We start from the raw sequence: 17,645 nt of genomic DNA, 5'->3' as shown, positions 1-17,645 counted from the left end.
GGGGTGCACAAGAAGTTGGGAGGGGACACGGCTGGGACAGCTGACCCCAACTGACCAAAGGGATATTCCATACTGTATGACATCATGCTCAGCATATAAAGCTGGGGGAAGAAGGAGGAAGGGGGGGACGTTCGGAGTGATGGCGTTGTCTCCCCAAGTAACTGTTACGCGTGATGGAGATGGCTGAACAACTGCCTGCCGATGGGAAGTAGTGAATGAATTCCTTGTTTTACTTTGCTTGCGTGCACGCCTTTTGCTTTACTTATTAAACTGTCTTTATCTCAACCCATGACTTTTCTCACTTTTACTCTGCCGATTCTCTCCCCCATCCTACCAGGGGGGAGTGAGCGAGCCGCTGTGTGGTGCTTACTTGCCAGCTGGGGTTAAACCACGACATCAGCAAAATTACATGGTGCTGATAATGACTGGTTATCTCAAAAAAAAACAGTCATGTGATTTCATTTTAATACTAGCTAATTAGTAACTAACTGAATAATTTAATATTAAGGCCAGCAAGAAATAATTTTCACACAATCTACAGAGCAAGACACTACAATTTTCAATCTACTGAATAAACAGGAAGAAAGGACATACTGTCTACAGTCATCACTAATACGCCTCAAGTCTCCCATAAAGAATTCCAGGACAGTCCTCACTCTCCCGCAATACTATCTCAGAAAGCCTAATTTATGTAAAATTTGTTTGGATTTTTGGACCAGCTCTGCATTACTTGGACTATCAGACAACTGCAATCCTCCGCTCAACTCAGTAAACATCTTGAGGTTTTTCAAACCAGGCTGATGATCGGAATTACAGATTTGTTACACAATATGAATCAGAGTGCAAAAATGCAATCGTATGTGTGTAATGAAAACCAATAAAATTGGCACTTTTTTTATCTAAGGAGAAAATACAACCAACAAGTCAGAATGCATAAGCTTCTTTACTGAATGCATCATTTCCCAAAAAATAAAAAAAATGGAGCTGGTCATACACATATTATGAACCGCCATACATGGCAAATTTCATCAAAATATTCTTTTGTCCATTTGGGGAACTTTTTCTCTCTTTTCAAAGAATAGAAGTTTAACACGTGGCATATAACCACACACGTAAAACAGCTCCCTTCCTGAAGGAGGATGACTAAGGAGAACAGAAAAAAAACCACCAAGAAAAATGTAAGATGAATATCTGAGGAGACATGGAAGGAGAGTTTATCCGTGAGGCAGAGTGCTCATAAGCAAATGACATAGAATGAAAAAAAAAAAACCCCACAGGACTTGCAGTAGCTAGCTTTTCTTTTTTTAAAATTTTTTAGTAAAATCTTGAAAATATGTCCAAGACTTTCTGTGTCTGGTGTATGTAAAAGCCACCTTTGCCTCTACGTTACATCCTCATCATGTCAAAGAATCTCGATCCTCCCAACAAATAAAAGAACAGGTCATTATCAGTGATAGAACAGCCAGAAAGCGATGGCCTCAGTGTAGTCTTCTCTGGTAACTAGAGTATATATCCAGTAAAGTTTTTTTTTAATGGCACTGCAGCGCTACACCAGTACCTGAGCAAGAACTCTTGTTTCAGATACATTTAAGGACAGAACTCAAAGCAAAACTGCACCATCTAGTGTCTGTTCAATCCATAAGTGCAGTACATCTTTTCCCTGAATTCAAACTTAGTGCAAGAAAGATTTTTGGTGGAAGATAAGCATGGTAAGAAAAAACTGAGATAAATCTAGGAAGCATGTGAAAAACCTAAGATAGTAGTAAAGCATTCAAATATTACTACAGCAACAATACCATTTTTTGCACAAAGATTTAACAGTCACAATCAGTCTAATTTAGTAGAAAGATTAATATTTTCTGTATTACTTCACTGTACAGTGACAATCCCAGAAAAACATAAAATGGACAGTTAATACAAAAGTTGACTACTGAAAAATGCTCCAGAGGCTTAGAGGGATGAAAAGTTAAGATGAACCTCATCCTTATAAACTCATCAGAAAAATATATTTCTTCTGTAAAAAAGCAGATAGTTTCAGCTAAAAGCAGTCCACTTAAGGATGCCAGGGAAATGAAATCAAGAAGGACCTACCCCTCAAAGAAAAATAAGATGGTCATTAAACAATAAAAAGCTGCAACAAAAAATCTTCCAAACCTCCCAGAAGAAATAACTTTTGAAGTGCATTAATGCCTTTCACTTCACTGCAAGAAATTCGTCAAGGTTTAGACTACTTTAATTAACCCATTTTATTTTGCACTTGCAATGGACTGGACGATTACTTAGCTATTATGCCAGATTTGATGGGAAGTGTTTCTTGGTACAAACGCAAGCTGTTATGATCATGCCAACACAACCTTATTGAAAAACTAAGAAAGCATTACCACTCAATCATATTTTCAACCAAACATCTTGAAACAGCATAAAATGTATGAATTAGGATGATATATTTGGACAAAAGTACTATTCCCTAACAAATGTGGTTTTTACTCCTCAACAAATTTGCTAGATCTTCTAAAACTAATATGATTAAACAAATCATCTCTTGAACTCATTCAGAAATCTCCACTTGCTGAAAAGATTTTACTGCATCTCAAGAATTCGTGAATTATTTTCTCAGGTCTAAAACAATTTATCCACGCTTGCAACATAACTTTTTTTTCCTAAAAGTATCTAATGTAGATCAGAAAGTTAAATGTTACATTTTCTTACCTTGGTTTATTGTGTGGTAATGCCTTTGCATCAACAGCAAACATTTTGGAAACAAAGACAATAACCGGGGCTGTTCCTTCACTACTGCATTTCATAAAAGCTGAAGAAACATAAAAGGAAATTATTTGCACATTTTTTTCCTAACAGTGTGGACAAAATCATGGCTTTCCACGAATTTCATAGAAATTACTGTTTATTTCCGATTTCAATGGATAACACGCTAAAGACAAAGTAACAGGAAAAGTAGAAAATTACTCTAGCCTTATCATTTGATAACACTGCCCAAACCTTTATTTTATTGTGAAACAGACTTGAAATGAGCAAAATTGTAAAAATAGAACTCTTCATAACAAACTACATGTACTCCAACTAAACGTATTGTTTTGATGTTTAAAGTTGAGTTCATAGCCTGGTTTAGGTTAGAATGAAAAACAGACAGCAGCTTAGCATTAAGACCAAGCTATATTTATTCAGTACCTCAAAATATTCTCCCTCCTTTCAAACTAAAGGAGGAAGTCCCTCAATTGTCCAGACACTCATGTCTTCACGAAATCGTAACAACTTAACCACAAGAATAGATATTCCTCAGAGGATGAAAGATCCACACAAAACTCATTCAATACTTTGGAAATTCCCATAAACTATTCTTTTCATATAACTTGGAACACATTATCAAATCCAAAACAGACACAATACCATTCAAAACTTCTAACAACATAGAAAATAAATCATCATCTCCTACGCTTCTCCCTTTTATCTGATGTATGAAAAGACTATATTGCAAAGTGCTTAGGCAAACAAAGTACAAGACTACTACTAAATATTAGCAAGATATTCACTAAATGTGAAGTACACTATTTTTTCATAGCCAAGAGCAGTAAGATCTGAGTTTACAGAGGCAAATTTCTTCTAATTAACTTATTGAATACTGTTTGGAGAATTCAATGTTTATAAGTGTTCAGTAAAGGATGAAAATATCAGTCACCTCACCCCCAGGAAACAATTCCTAACAGCCTGTCAATTTGACATTCACATCTCATCTTAAATTGACATTTGATATCTCATCCCTTCAGATTTCTTGAAGCTCTCTTCAAAACATTGTTCTATAAACACCTTTCACTACACATACAAAGTTAAGAAACGTTTTTAACTGCTACTAGCTTAAGCATGGTATCTTTTAACTTTTACTGAACTACCTCTTGAAATATCAGAGAACTTTAGTACTTTACAACAAAATGGTATTCTGTTACATTCTGTTCAGTTAGAAAGAATGTCATACATTCACATAAATCATACACAAAAGGCCCATTTGTCCCCTACAAACCTATCTGAAAAGATCATTTGGGAATATTCTTTTTCAGACTACCAAATCTGGGGAAAAACATCACTTCATTTTATATAGAACTTCCTACCCCACAGAGGAGATTACCACATATACGTGTAGAAATACGAGCTTTGCTCACCACTGAGCATTACATCCTTATCATCAGTTTCAGCTTTGATTTTCAATTCTGCTAAATACTTAATTCAGCTTCAGCAGTTCTCATCTGTCTTTCAGGAAGAGAACTCAATAGAAGTTCTCCTTTCCAAGGCACCACAATTTTTATGAAGGACATACAGGAACACAGAGTTTATGTTTATAAATAATTCAAAGATAGTAAAAGGAGTATGAGCATCTACGAGCTCTCCCGCATCCAGTACACCAAGTTTATTTTCATTACTGCCTAAATACAGTTCTTTTACTGCCTATAGCAAAGTTAAATCATTGAACGTAGCCTTTCCAGCCCCTATTACAATTTTATAGCACAGGACTTGGTGATTATCAAACTTCCTCTTGCTTACTTTTGCATGTAGACATCCCAATGTTCAACACAACAGCATCTGAATATACTACTAAACCCTTCTTGAGGAGGAACTCTTAGTTAAAACTTGAAATTCTGCCAGAACTGGACATGAAATCGTGATCTCAATGAAGTTGATGGCAAAACTTAAACTAACTTCAAAACATCAGGATTTCATATCTTCATTTAACACTCCGGGTAACAAAATATATTTGTTGCCCTGGAATTTTTTTGGCTCTTGTTTTTATTTGCTAATCTTTTATGATTCTGGAATATTATGAAATAACTAAGAACCAAGTTATACCTTAAGCCATGGACATGTTGAAGAAATTCTTAATGATAATGTCTGTAGTAACAGCTAAGGTACGTCTTATAGCTTCTTTTCAGTACACAAACTACTTAGCAATAAATTCAACAAAAAATGTTTTTTATTTTAAATTACCAAAAGCTGGGCCTAGTTAATCAATATACTTGTAAAAACGAAATCCAAATTCAAACCCCTACTGGCTAAAAATTAATTATTTTAATACAGAAGTTGGAAAAATATTCAATTCTCAACTACATGACAACTTCTACTGTTCAGAACTAAAAAAAAAAATTAACCTCATATTCTTCCAAAATCCCCAGTTTGAGAGTCTTAGACTTTACATCACCTGCAGCTTGAGTAGTCTAAAAACCATGAATATATGGGAGTGAAGAAAAATGTATGGCCATAAAAATAAGACATAATACTATGACATGTCACTGACAAACATCAACAAAGTTACTACAAGTAAAATAATTATAAATCTAAGTAGTGGTTACTACACATCTTATGATCCAAAGACAAACAAAACCACCAAGATACAACCAACCTTCATGTTAATGGGAGAACACCTACTCACCACTTTTCAGTTCCTGAGTTTCTGGTGGCAAAGAATCAAATGTTCTAGCTCCAACACACATCAGCTTTTCCACTCTCTCTGCAGTGATGTCAAGAGGACTGGGAAGTTTATTACACACCATGGCTAAAACACATGGCTAAGGATATATATTTATATATTTATAATTCCCTACTGAATGCAAATAAAAGGAAGACAAATGCTTTCAATGTTTGTTTCTTTAAATCAACCTCATGCACTAACTGCCAGCAACCACAGAGAGCTAAAATCCAGCTCTGTCTGTCACAGTGCATACAGCTCCCTCTCGAGTCAGCAACAACTTCTGGGATTTATCCAAGGGCAGAATGGATAGTTAAGTAGGGGTGGGTGACCCTATGTGCAACTGGGAATCTAAGAACAGCACAACTGGGGCAAGATTTTAGAACTAATTAGGATTTATACATCAATAATTTGTGCATACCTACTATAATATAATGTGCATTATATTGTATTATAAATGATGAGAAGGCTGTCAACACAGCAGACAAACAGCAAAGGCTGATCGTGGGTTAAGAATGCATATGCCTAAAACATAACACCAAATATTTACAGAAACTCATGGACAGAGGAGCTAAGACACTATTATAAAAAGGAGATTGGCTTATCCTTCAGGAAAAACACTAAAATTTCTATATAAAACTACATAATGAAAGTGTATTGTTAAACTACCTCCAGTTTCATAACTTATTTTCCTAAAAAAAGGATGCGTGCAAAAGCACAAAGTTGGCAGAAATGTAAGACTAATTGTACATATATAACTTAATATTACAAGTGAGAAAATAGGTCCAGCTAGCATAGGCACAGACGTGAAAAAATATCATACCAAATCACACACTGAAACATGTGAACACTCTTTGAAGTCTGAGAACTGCCAACAGAACAAAAAGTTGTATTTTCCTTAAGGATACAGAGGACTGCATCAGATATTGGTAGCCACTGGCTACAAATGGCATTAAGATGAACTTTAGGGTCTGCATGCCGTGACTCCCGTGCACCAATTTTCAATCCCAGAGAGGTGACTATCTTTTCAATTTTTTCTTTGTCTCTGTAAGGAAAATAATAAATAGATAAAAAACCACAGTAGCAACGCATAACAAGCATCTACAACATTTCTTGTTTGAGTATTTCAAAAATCACCATAGCACATGGAAAGAGATTCCATGAAAACTTTACTGATCTCACCTTTTCATAACAGCTTCATACAGACTCCATATGTTGTCCAGCACCAACTGCACGAACAAAGGTTTCTTTCCTTTTGACTGGTAGAACATAAACAACAGCTAATTACCAGTAATTCCTAACTTTTACAATACGCTTAAGACTGCACTTTCAACTGACCGTTTCCATAAGGAGCACGTAAAACCTTTATTCAAAATCAAGACAGTTACCTGTTTCTACACAAGATCACTACTTCAACAGTCTGTCTTATAAGAATGGTATAAGGCACAAAATAAACATGAAATTTAAAAGTGAAGGACAAGGGTTTCAATTTCAGAAAAAGAGCCTGATAAATACAGAACATGTCTACCGTGAGCTTGGTTATCACCCTTTTTATAACTATTAATCCTCACCTAGGAAAACACAAAAAAATCATCATTAAATGAAAATAAGGAAACTCCCTTCTTCCCACTTAACTTTTAGTGCTGGAAATGCTTAATGCAAGAGAAGTGCAGTTTTCAGGCCAGGGTTTCGGCATAGCAATCAATGGGATCTCACTAAGGCAAAGAAGATTTTCTAAACTCTAAATCCTAAGCTAAATGTGAATATCCTAAATCCTTAGCTGTTGAAGGACTCTTCAAATAAGACAGAGACCCACTCAATACTCTGGTTTCTACACTGTTAGTCTTGCATTGATCTTGTGTGTTTTGCTCTATGCTGAATCCGTGAAGCTGGAATGTCCCTTATATTGTGAACAGAGACATTTAAGGCAACTGTGAGCACTGTTAGATGAGATTTCCTCCCTGTAGCTTTTGAATGGTCAATTTTGGAATGTTCTCTTCTCCAAAGGCTGATGCAAGGCTATCCTAGAGACTTTATACTTCCACTGAAGTAAAGGTACTGAAGTCAATTTTCAGAATACACGATCAGGAATAGAATAAAAAAAAAAAACAAAACAAAATAAAAACCAGGTAATATTTCTGATAACCTCCCTACCTGGTCACCTTTCATTATCTTCTTTGCTTTTGTATTTAGATAATAATCTCCCCATAAAGTCTTCAGAAGTACTGCAGGCTTGATTCCAATCTTTTGGCTGTACAGTTTGGCAAAATGCTCAATGCTGAAAGGAAACAAAATGCATCTTGATAAACGTATAATGCTGTTTACATGTGTTTATCAGCCTAAGCAACGGACAGCTTACATGAAAATCACACACAAATCTCAAATCCTTGGTTTACTCCCATTTTTCCAATTGCCTTCACTTTAGCTCACATTGTTTAACATTTACACCTGCAAAAATATTTAGTCATAACAGCTCAAAAATGTCACCAGTATTTGTATGTTTTTGATTTGTCTCAAGTCAGCTTCAAGGCTGAACTTGTTTATTTGAAATAAATATTTGCATACTACCCCCCCAGTAAAAACTCAAAAGCATAATACAAAAGTTCTAAATATTTATGTGATGACTCTCAAATTTATTCTATGAAAGATGTCCCACAATACATTTAACTATGGTTTGTGACCAGAACTGTGTAAGTTAAAAATGAAGTATTCTTTTGAGCCACACTTGAGGCATCAGATGGTGGTAATTATTTTTTAAATTAATTACTTAGGGCACTTCTTGTTGTTTGAATCATTGCTTTAATAATTAGTAAAACCTAGAAAATAATATAAAAACTGTAATGCCAAAGTTGTGTTATAAAGCCAATTGTGTTGCTCAGTGGTCCCCATGAGTTAATAGAAGCAGGCTGGCTAAAGACAGTGTCCTGAACATTCTGTTTTCCTTGCTGAAAATGTTCAATGAGCAGTAATAGAAAAAATTCCCACATATTTCTCCTTGTGCACACAGATAAAAAAATACACATTTACAATCAGAACAATCCTATTTACAGAACAATGATATTGGATAACCTGTTCTTTGAAATCAAGAGTTCTCAAGTTTCTACACACCAAAAAAAAGACCTGCCCATGTCAGCAAGACATAAGCTATGAGTTCTGAACTAAGACCGAAAAGGAGATTTTTTTCTCAGAAACTACCCCAAACTCTAAAGAGGGGGAGAACCTTCAGGATTCTTGTGCCAGCAGCTCCTGCATATGTATTTATGGCATTCTTTCAACGCTTGAGGATTATGAGAAAAGCATACGTACTAATTGCACTGGATGAGGCTGGCACTGCCTAATGGCTTAATTCTTTTCTGCCATGACAAGTCATAATACCTTTAGGAACAGAACCCACAACCATGTAACAGCAATCAAGGCTTGCCCTGATTAAGAAAATGCTCCACTGATCCGTATTTCACCAGATCGTACTGCTGACAGTCCTGAATTACCTCTTGAAACTAATTAAGGAAAATGTTCTTTTTTCCCTCCCATTACATGATTTATCAGAACCAGGGCCCGCCAGTTCATCATAAGAAACAAAGTAGTACCAGAAAGCCAACAATCTTCGTTCAGCTTCAACGAATACATTAAAACATTTTCAAGATGCAAAGGAAAAATGGAGAATTAGGACAGGTACAAATAAGAAACCTAGCAGATAGGAGTCCTATTATTTGTCCGAGCTGTACACACATTTTGTGGGATAGGGAATATGTTAACACAAATTAGTCTACTGTTCAATGTATAAACAGTCTGATCCAGACCCAGCAGCAGAACACTAACACCCCTTGCCTAAGTCAGATACATAAATGTTTTTGGCTGAGATACAATCTTGTACATGGATAGTTCAATTAATATAATCTTTAAAAAGCTTCAATATATAAAGCAGAAGGGGATTAAAATTTGGGGAATCTCAGCAAAAGTGGTTTTTAGTCTCATATTCAATAAAAAGCATTGTAAGTTTTTTAAATTCATCTTGTATCAGTATAGTATCGTCAAAAAATAAACAGAAAGCCTACCAATCCTCTCTAGTATACCAATATACCAATCACAAAAATAAGGACAGGTCATATGTGGACCATTTCTTCCCCCCATTTGAAGCTAAATTACAACGAATATTTAGATTTCAGCCTTATAGAAACTCTGAAAGTAAGGTTCAGGCCACTTGACAAACATTTCACGTGGCAGGTACATAGCAAATACAAAGAAACAACTAAAGCCTCACCAGTTACCATTCCACTTCACATTATCCTAGCATATACCATTAATCATCTATCACACATTCCACCCTGCAGAAATATCAGTTACTAACATATACCAAGTGCTAAAAGCTTTGGGGAAAAAATAATTTAAAAAAGAAAATTAACACAAGGTATTCTCTCTGCAAACAGCAAATTAGAGACTTTCAAGCCCTAAGGACTGTTTTAGAGAAATATTCTTCTCCACCTCTCTGTATATACACCAATGTTATTACAAAAGAGATACATAACCTGGAAGTACATCAGTAAACTACTGTGTCAAACAGTTCAAACTGAAGTATTTTTTGCTAAAATTCTGAGCTGGAGAAACAAATCAATTTTCTGCCACATTTGTGAAATTTAATTCTATCTGCAGAGAAGTTATCAGAGGAAAAGAAATCACGAAAGGAAGATAACTATCTGAATTCTCACTTTTACAAAAAAAACCATTATATTCACCTACCATTTAAGAATAACATGCTTGCTTTCTCATTTACAAAGGTGATCATAGCATGTTTATGACCACAGGCTTATATCAGAATGTAGTTGTGTAACCTATAATAGTTGATGATTTACTTGCAAATATCAAGTAGCTTGAGATAAAGAAATAGCTTCTAAATTGCTTTTGAGCTTATAATTCTGCTTATTGTAAAAAAGTACTCCACTATATCATTCTCTTTAAGAAACATATTTCTTAATGTTTAGCATTCCCTGACAGCATAGAATCCACTTAGAATACGAATACTAAAAGTAGGCCATCTTTGAACTTCCCAGAACAAAAACTTAGCTTTTTGTTTTCATTTATTCCCTTCCATAGGCTTTGTCAGTATCCAAAACAGAAGTAAGCTGCAAATTGCCCAATCTTTTTCCATACAGGACAAAAATAGCGGATAGCTCTAAATAATTTCAACATCTGCTAAAGAAAATGTTCATATTCTGACTCCAAACTTGAACAAGTTTGTAACAGTTACATCCCAAATACTGTGTATAACAACAGTTTACTACCATAATCCATTTTTTCCATGGAATTTCAATGAAAAGTTGCAAGTCAGGAAAGCTAAAGCCTACAGAAATCAAAATACTGTTTCCCTGCACACCATAAAACAGAAGAGTCACTGTGGGCACCATATGGGAATGGAGGACTTCAGATAAGATGTGTGTTAATGTGTGGATCACTAAAGATATCAGAAAAAAACCCTCAGAAATGAAAAGGTCTCCTCTCACATCTTCTATGAAAAGATCTTTCAGTCTAAAGAATATTCCAACATGTCACAATTTGAAGATTTGTTTTCAACTTCCTTTACACCACTTACATTCCGATTTTTCTTTTTATAAACTAATATTATTCATGGCAGATAATTAAACTAAAATAACCCATTTTATTTTCCCTTTCCTCTGCAGTGATAAGAAATATTTGCGTTAGACTACAAACTATGCCTGGAACCTTACTTAAGAGCTCTTCTTTTACTTAAAAATCCTGGAGCTGATTTTTTTTAGGTTTTGCAGTATTAAAGACATGCACTGTATTACTGAGTGTATCTTTTTAATTATATTTTCATGATGAAGACAATGACTCCACCTTGTGGCAAGCAATCAGAATATGTGTAATCTTGTCCTGGTTTCAGCTGGGATAGAGTTAATTTTCTTCCTAGTAGCTGATATAGAGCTGTGTTTTGGATATAGTATGAGAAAATGTTGATAACACACTGACATTTTAGTTGCTGCTAAGTAGTACTTACACTAAGTCAAGGACTTTTCAGCTTCCCATGCTCTGCCAGGTGCACAAGAAGCTGGGAGGGAGCACAGCCAGGACAGGTGACCCAACTGGCCAAAGGGATATTCCAGACCATATGATGTCATGCTCAGTATATAAACTGGGGGGAGTTGGCTGGGGGGCAGCGATCACTGCTCAGGGATGGGCTGGGCGTCAGTCAGCGAGTGGTGAGCAATTGCATCATGTATCACTTGCTTTGTATATTATTTTATCATTATTATTATTATTATTTTCTCTTCCTTTGCTGTCCTATTAAACTGTCTTTATCTCAACCCATGGGTTTTACTTTTTTTCTTCCCGAATTCTCTCCCCCATCCCACGGGGGTGGGGAGAAGGGTGAGCAAGCGGCTGCGTGGTACTTAGTTGCTGACTGGGCTTAAACCAAGACAAATCTTCACACCAGCCTGCTGCCCTTTGAAACAAACTACTAAGAACAGGATTGAAAAACAGAACTGATCACAAACTCAAATACAGTAATCGAGAAAATTTTCTAAAATTGTTCTATCCCCAAATTCTTACATTTACTTAATCATCTCTGCAATGCTCTTTAGCAACTGCTACGATAGAAATATAAAGGTATTCGGTAACAAGAGATAAGAATGAAGACCAGAAAAAAGCTAAATTAAGACTGATGAGCATAAACACTTGAGAACAAATGCATAATTTCAAGGACAAGTCAAAGTCTGGTGCAGAAAAAACAGATCACAGTAATGCTGTGACTCAGAATTGTACTGCACCGAACTGGACAGCTGAAACTATTGCCCCGATGCCAGTTGCCTGCCTTATGCTTGTTATGAATGTCACTGTCCCTGTAGCTGGAAGGTCCAATCTACTTGCGAAACAGCTCCTGAAACTGCCGCAGTTCTTGGCCTAGTCTATTACAGCCTATCAAATGTCATCAATTAATAAAATACTAAGTTTACCAGGCTAGGCTGGACACTACAGTGGGCTCAGCAGCTGCTGTGTAAGTAAAACAGGGGTCCCTGTCACACAGATGACAAAGCCGATAGTATTTTCAGCTGTCCAGTGTTAATAATATATTAGAACTGATTATATATGGTTGCATATCACAGAAGAATATAAAAAACATCTTTAGAAATATGAAGCAACTGAAAATACTTTAAGACTAACAGCATTAATCAGTTAAAAAAAAAAAAACACACAGTAACTAAATCACAGGCTTACCCAAAACCCCAGCCATCAATTGCACTGGCAAACACCACATTTCCATGGTCGGGCGAAAAATAAAGATGTGAATCATCAGTATCTTCCAATCCAGCACTCCAGTCATAAATTTGATCTCCTGGTGCAGCGTCTGAAATACTTTCACTTTCTGTTTCTTTCTCAGCTCTTTCTTCTAAGACTTTAGAGGTAAAGAGTGCTCCAGTGACTGCATTGATCTACAGAAGGATATGTAAAAACATCCTAAGATTCGTTCACTCTTTCACAACCCTTGCAATTAAAATGCAATTCCACCACTCTCCAAAACATGAAAAAGAGATTTTTTTATTTTTAACAAGATAACATGCCTGTGATTCATTTTGCAATTTAAAACACAGACCTCATGTATCTAATCCTGCCCATTTAAAGACAACAGGAGTTTGACGAGACTAACATTTCAACTTAAACATCATGTACTTTCCAAGTCAAAGTCAGCCACATCAGGATTAAATCAGATATGGAGTATCATGTGTAACACACTTTGTTTCTCAGAACAAGGCATGGTGAAATAGGAACTTGTTACTGTCAACAAACAAACAACAAAGGAGGGCAAAGGGAAACCAGGTAGATAAGTGCTTAAAAGTAAGCTCTGGGGGAAAAAAAAGTTTGAAGGCAACTTAACTTACAACTTAAAAAAAGAATTAACTGTATCCCTGCATAAATCCATCAATATCAGGAGCAGCCTAAAGATATTATTTGTCTACCTCCATAGAAGTTTAAGCAATTTAACAGGAAGAACAAAACATTCAGCATATTATTTCTAAAAATGAAGACTCTTCCTGATGACCTGTCATTTAAAACACTCTTCTCTATCACAGCCATTCTGAATGAACCTCAAAACCAACCAGAAATAAAATGTATCTCAATGTTAAAAATTAGACTAGATGTTATAGTGCTTAATCCCGCAAAGTAAGAAAAAACTGGTTCTGCTGCTCTAAATTTATTCCAGCTATAAGGCAGTGAAAGTTACAGTCAATTCTCAGTTCAAGAATGGAGAAAAGGGGGAAGAAAAAAACCTCAACAAAATCTGCTGTGTGAACATGAAAATATAGCATGAATACCTGTTCTAAGATATTCTTAAGGTGCAAGTATGCTTCCTGAGGGGTGAGCTTGAGCTCCACAATCAAACGATCGATTTTATTAATCACCAATACTGGACGTATATTTTCTAGCCATGCTTGCCGTAGAACTGCTTGAGTCTATTAAGAAGGAAATAGTTAAAAATCCATTACAGAAAGCTCGATACCACAAAAGAGATGGAATGTTAAAGTAAATGACAATATAATTCTAAAATTTAATTAAACATATAATAAAGGACAGGTTGACATTCAAACCAGAAATTTGACTCCCATAGTACATAGTATTAGTTATTACAGAATTCTGCAGAATGGCAGAATTTCCTGGCAAGAACACCCACAACAACAAAAAAAAAACCCCTCTTTATAAAAGTAAGCCATGAAAAAAAGCAATCTCAATATTATTTTGCATATTCTTTCACCTTCAATACCCTAAAAGCACATGTAAAGATATTTTTTCCCTTAACACATTTATTTCTTCTCTATACAAAGAATTGCCTGAAAAATTGCATACTTGCTGTTTCAACCCTACATCATTACACCCACTCACCAGCGTTGCTCGGTTTTTCAGCACAACTATGAAACGAACTACCCTCTTTCATACCTCAAGTACATTGTCATTTAACAAAAGTTTTACAAAACTTCTTAAACCAGCTCATCTTTTATTTCTATATAATACATTTAACACTTTGCTTACTCTGTCTTCTCTACCCTCTTTGTCTATTTAATATACTTTATTTCACCTGTGGACAGACTCCTTCAACAGCATCCACCACTATGATGCAACCATCACAGAGTCGGACAGCAGTAGATACTTCTGAAGAAAAATCCACATGCCCTGGGGAGTCTATTAAATTAATCAGATACTCCTGATCACCTAGGATCAAACAATAAATTAATATTTCAGAACAGTTTTCAAAAATATTTCTTTCAGCCATCCACTTATACTTCTTAAGCTATTATTAATTTCTAAGGACCAAATCTGCAGTAACCATTACACTTAAAAAAAACTCCAATAGGACAGGAAAACTGTCAGCAGCATAACATCTAGCAGCTTGTGCCTAATTGGTTTTAATTTCACTCTTAATGCCAATCTTCATCGTAAAATGCCCAACTACCTTTGGAAAATTAAAAACAAAAACATAGCAGCCAACTAAACAAAAAAAAAAAACACGTAAACCTGAACAAGCTTGTAGTAGCATTACAAAGAGATCACTAGCTAAAACACAAATCAATTGCATTACAGTCTGAATTTTAAAGATATGTCATGACAGACTGTCATAAAAATAAACCCTACATTCTTGATAAAATGCCTCATTTCAACCTTGTGATTTTTTTAAAACACACTTTTGACTCCATATGACTAAAATATCTTCAATATATCAATACAGGAAAAGTTTTCAGTATTTTCTATACTACTTCCCAAAAAAATTCTGCTTAGCGGAGACTCCTGTCAACTTTCAATGAACTCACTGCATTTATCATCAGCCACAATCAAAATAAGACCAAACAACTTTCCTGTTTAAGAAATTGTATTAGAGTCTAAATTTCAATACAAAAGAAAAACAACAGACATAAAAGGTTCTAACCATTAACAGTAAGGTCATTTCAGAGTCAACAATAAAACAGCCATAGTGTCCAATACTTAGCTGGAAGATCATTGATTTCAACTATTTTTTATAAACAGCTGTAGCTGAAATAGAAAGACTAACAGTGGCTTTTCTGTTCATGCAATTTTTCTGTTAGTTATTCTTTCTTCTGCACAAGCCTGTTAGTAACTTATGTCATGTTTTTCATTCACCTAGCTGAGGATAAGACTGGTCAGGAACATGGAGTCATAACAAAGATGAGACTGTAACTACACTATAAAAAACCCTCTGAACAATTTATAGCAGAGTATAACAGGCCTTGACATAGAAGTATAGTAAAGATAAGACTGTGCAAAATCATTTAAAAATTTGTTGGTTTTTGAAAGAAGATCTTGCCTTTCAGTGACATTATTTCAAGACTTAAGATTAAAATATAAAGATTTAGATCTAAAATAAAAAGATAAAGGCAACTATTCTAATTGCCTCCACTCAGTGATACAATTGACGATGGTTTTGCTAACCCTGAGATAGAACTTGATTATCTTGGTTAATAGTTGAATACATGCATAAGCCTTTGCAGAATCATGGCCTAACACTGAAAAACACGAAAGCAAAAGTTGCATACAAAAAATCTCAACACCCACAATGAAGAGACAGAGAAAATTAACAAAAATATATATTAAAGTTTATACTTGCCAGCATCAACAACTTACCTTTCACAAAGTGCAAAGAAATTGCACTAGATTTCATTGTTATTCCTCGGATCTGTTCATCTTCTCTGCTGTCTAGATATCTCAGCTGAGTACAAAAACAAAAGAAAAGGTGATAAATCTGTAGAATTAACTTCACAAATTACTTATCAACTGTCAAAGAGTATGACTGCGAGAAAATGACAGTTAACAGGACTAGGAATGGAATTTCCTTAGTCATCACTGATTTACAATCCCAGCATGTACACACCAGAATTTTGTTAAAAATGACAGTATAACTCTACCTTTCCTGCCAAGCGGCTAGAGATTATTCCATTGCTAGATATTAGACAATCAGCTAGAGTAGTTTTGCCTGAAAAGAAAAATAAATTACTTAGTTTAAATTAATACAGACAATGGAAGAAGATGCAACAATATTATAAATGTTGATGACATCTAGGGTTCTGAGAGATCAACGTTAATAAAGGCTTTAAAATGCCACAAAACGACAAACTAACTTTAAAAAAAAAAAAATTCCGTTTATTCAACTTCACCTGTTAGGTACACACAAATTTATTTTTGAAGAGTGGATGCAACGTTACCTGTCATGACCAGAAAAGCAGATGAAGCAACAAACAGTACATCAGAACCTCAATATATCATGCAATTAGACAAAAGATTTGTGTTCTAAAATGAGCATTTATTTCCACCTACATAATAACAAACTTCTTCCATTAAGTAAACATAGAAACACAACAGCCTACCTCACACATGCATATATTTAATTCATGCCAACATTCAGCATCACAAAAGTAGAAAACGTTCAGTTTCAACCATTCCAAATTATTATAGTGTAATGCTCTCTTAAGTTCTAAAAGATAAACTGCATCAGGACAAAAGAAATGTGCATAAAACAAATTTACTTCTCAGAACCAGGATTAAGACAGTTTAAAGCTAAATCTGTGACAACCTACTGCTTTAAAACAGTGACCAAAATATCTCACCCTCATTCAAACTAACACACACACGAGTTTTCCTCACAAGGTTTCTACCAGTTCAAGCACGTGTCTTACCATGATCCACATGGGCTAATATACAGATGTTCCTGATTCCAGAAGTCTTCTTCTGGAGGCCGACCATCTTTCCCACACTTGTGAGGACCATGGTTAGCTAATTCTGTGAACGGAGGAAAGTATTTTATCTAGGAGGCAACTTAAAAAACAGCTTTTTTTTTTTTTTTTCCTAATTACTTAAACTGTGATCAGAGCTACTGATGCGGGAAACCTCCTCCGACACGTGGAGCGTGTCACGTTCCCCAGACACCATTGGTACCACACCTCAGACACCAGAAACTTAGAAACCACGGGGCACGTTACTACGTTGAACAAAAATCCGGGTGTTGGGGGTTCTGGTCAGTTTTTCGCTACGTCTGAACACCGAGCGGCCTCGGCTCTCCGCACCCGAAGATGTCCCGCAGAGGCACAACCTCACGCTTTACACTCAGGTCGCGCAAACGCGGGGACTGCCCCTGCCCCGTCCGTCCCCCGCTTCG

At 35.6% G+C, this 17,645-nt stretch overlaps 1 protein-coding gene across 2 annotated transcripts in view; it reads right to left on the bottom strand.

Annotated features, from left to right (window-relative positions):
• The window catches only part of EFTUD1 (elongation factor Tu GTP binding domain containing 1), an 82,813-nt gene extending 65,423 nt beyond the window's left edge, over positions 1-17,390 (bottom strand). The window contains exons 1-11 of one of the 2 annotated variants that reach the window (XM_009580827.1): positions 17,167-17,390; positions 16,399-16,466; positions 16,118-16,202; positions 14,559-14,692; positions 13,801-13,938; positions 12,704-12,918; positions 7,625-7,748; positions 6,653-6,729; positions 6,379-6,515; positions 5,435-5,557; positions 2,710-2,809 (exon numbers count right to left, since the gene is read on the bottom strand). In XM_009580827.1, coding sequence (XP_009579122.1) covers positions 2,710-2,809; positions 5,435-5,557; positions 6,379-6,515; positions 6,653-6,729; positions 7,625-7,748; positions 12,704-12,918; positions 13,801-13,938; positions 14,559-14,692; positions 16,118-16,202; positions 16,399-16,466; positions 17,167-17,257 — 1,292 coding nt within the window. In that variant the 5' untranslated portion in view covers positions 17,258-17,390. The remainder of the gene's footprint in view (positions 1-2,709; positions 2,810-5,434; positions 5,558-6,378; positions 6,516-6,652; positions 6,730-7,624; positions 7,749-12,703; positions 12,919-13,800; positions 13,939-14,558; positions 14,693-16,117; positions 16,203-16,398; positions 16,467-17,166) is intronic. The other variant, XM_009580828.1, reaches the window with a different exon arrangement.
• Between the last annotated feature and the right edge of the window lie 255 nt (positions 17,391-17,645).

This window comes from Fulmarus glacialis, unplaced genomic scaffold (genome assembly GCF_000690835.1).
Source record: "Fulmarus glacialis isolate BGI_N327 unplaced genomic scaffold, ASM69083v1 scaffold25706, whole genome shotgun sequence".
NCBI classification, from domain to species: domain Eukaryota; kingdom Metazoa; phylum Chordata; class Aves; order Procellariiformes; family Procellariidae; genus Fulmarus; species Fulmarus glacialis.
This window is presented reverse-complemented; position numbering and strand designations above follow the sequence as displayed.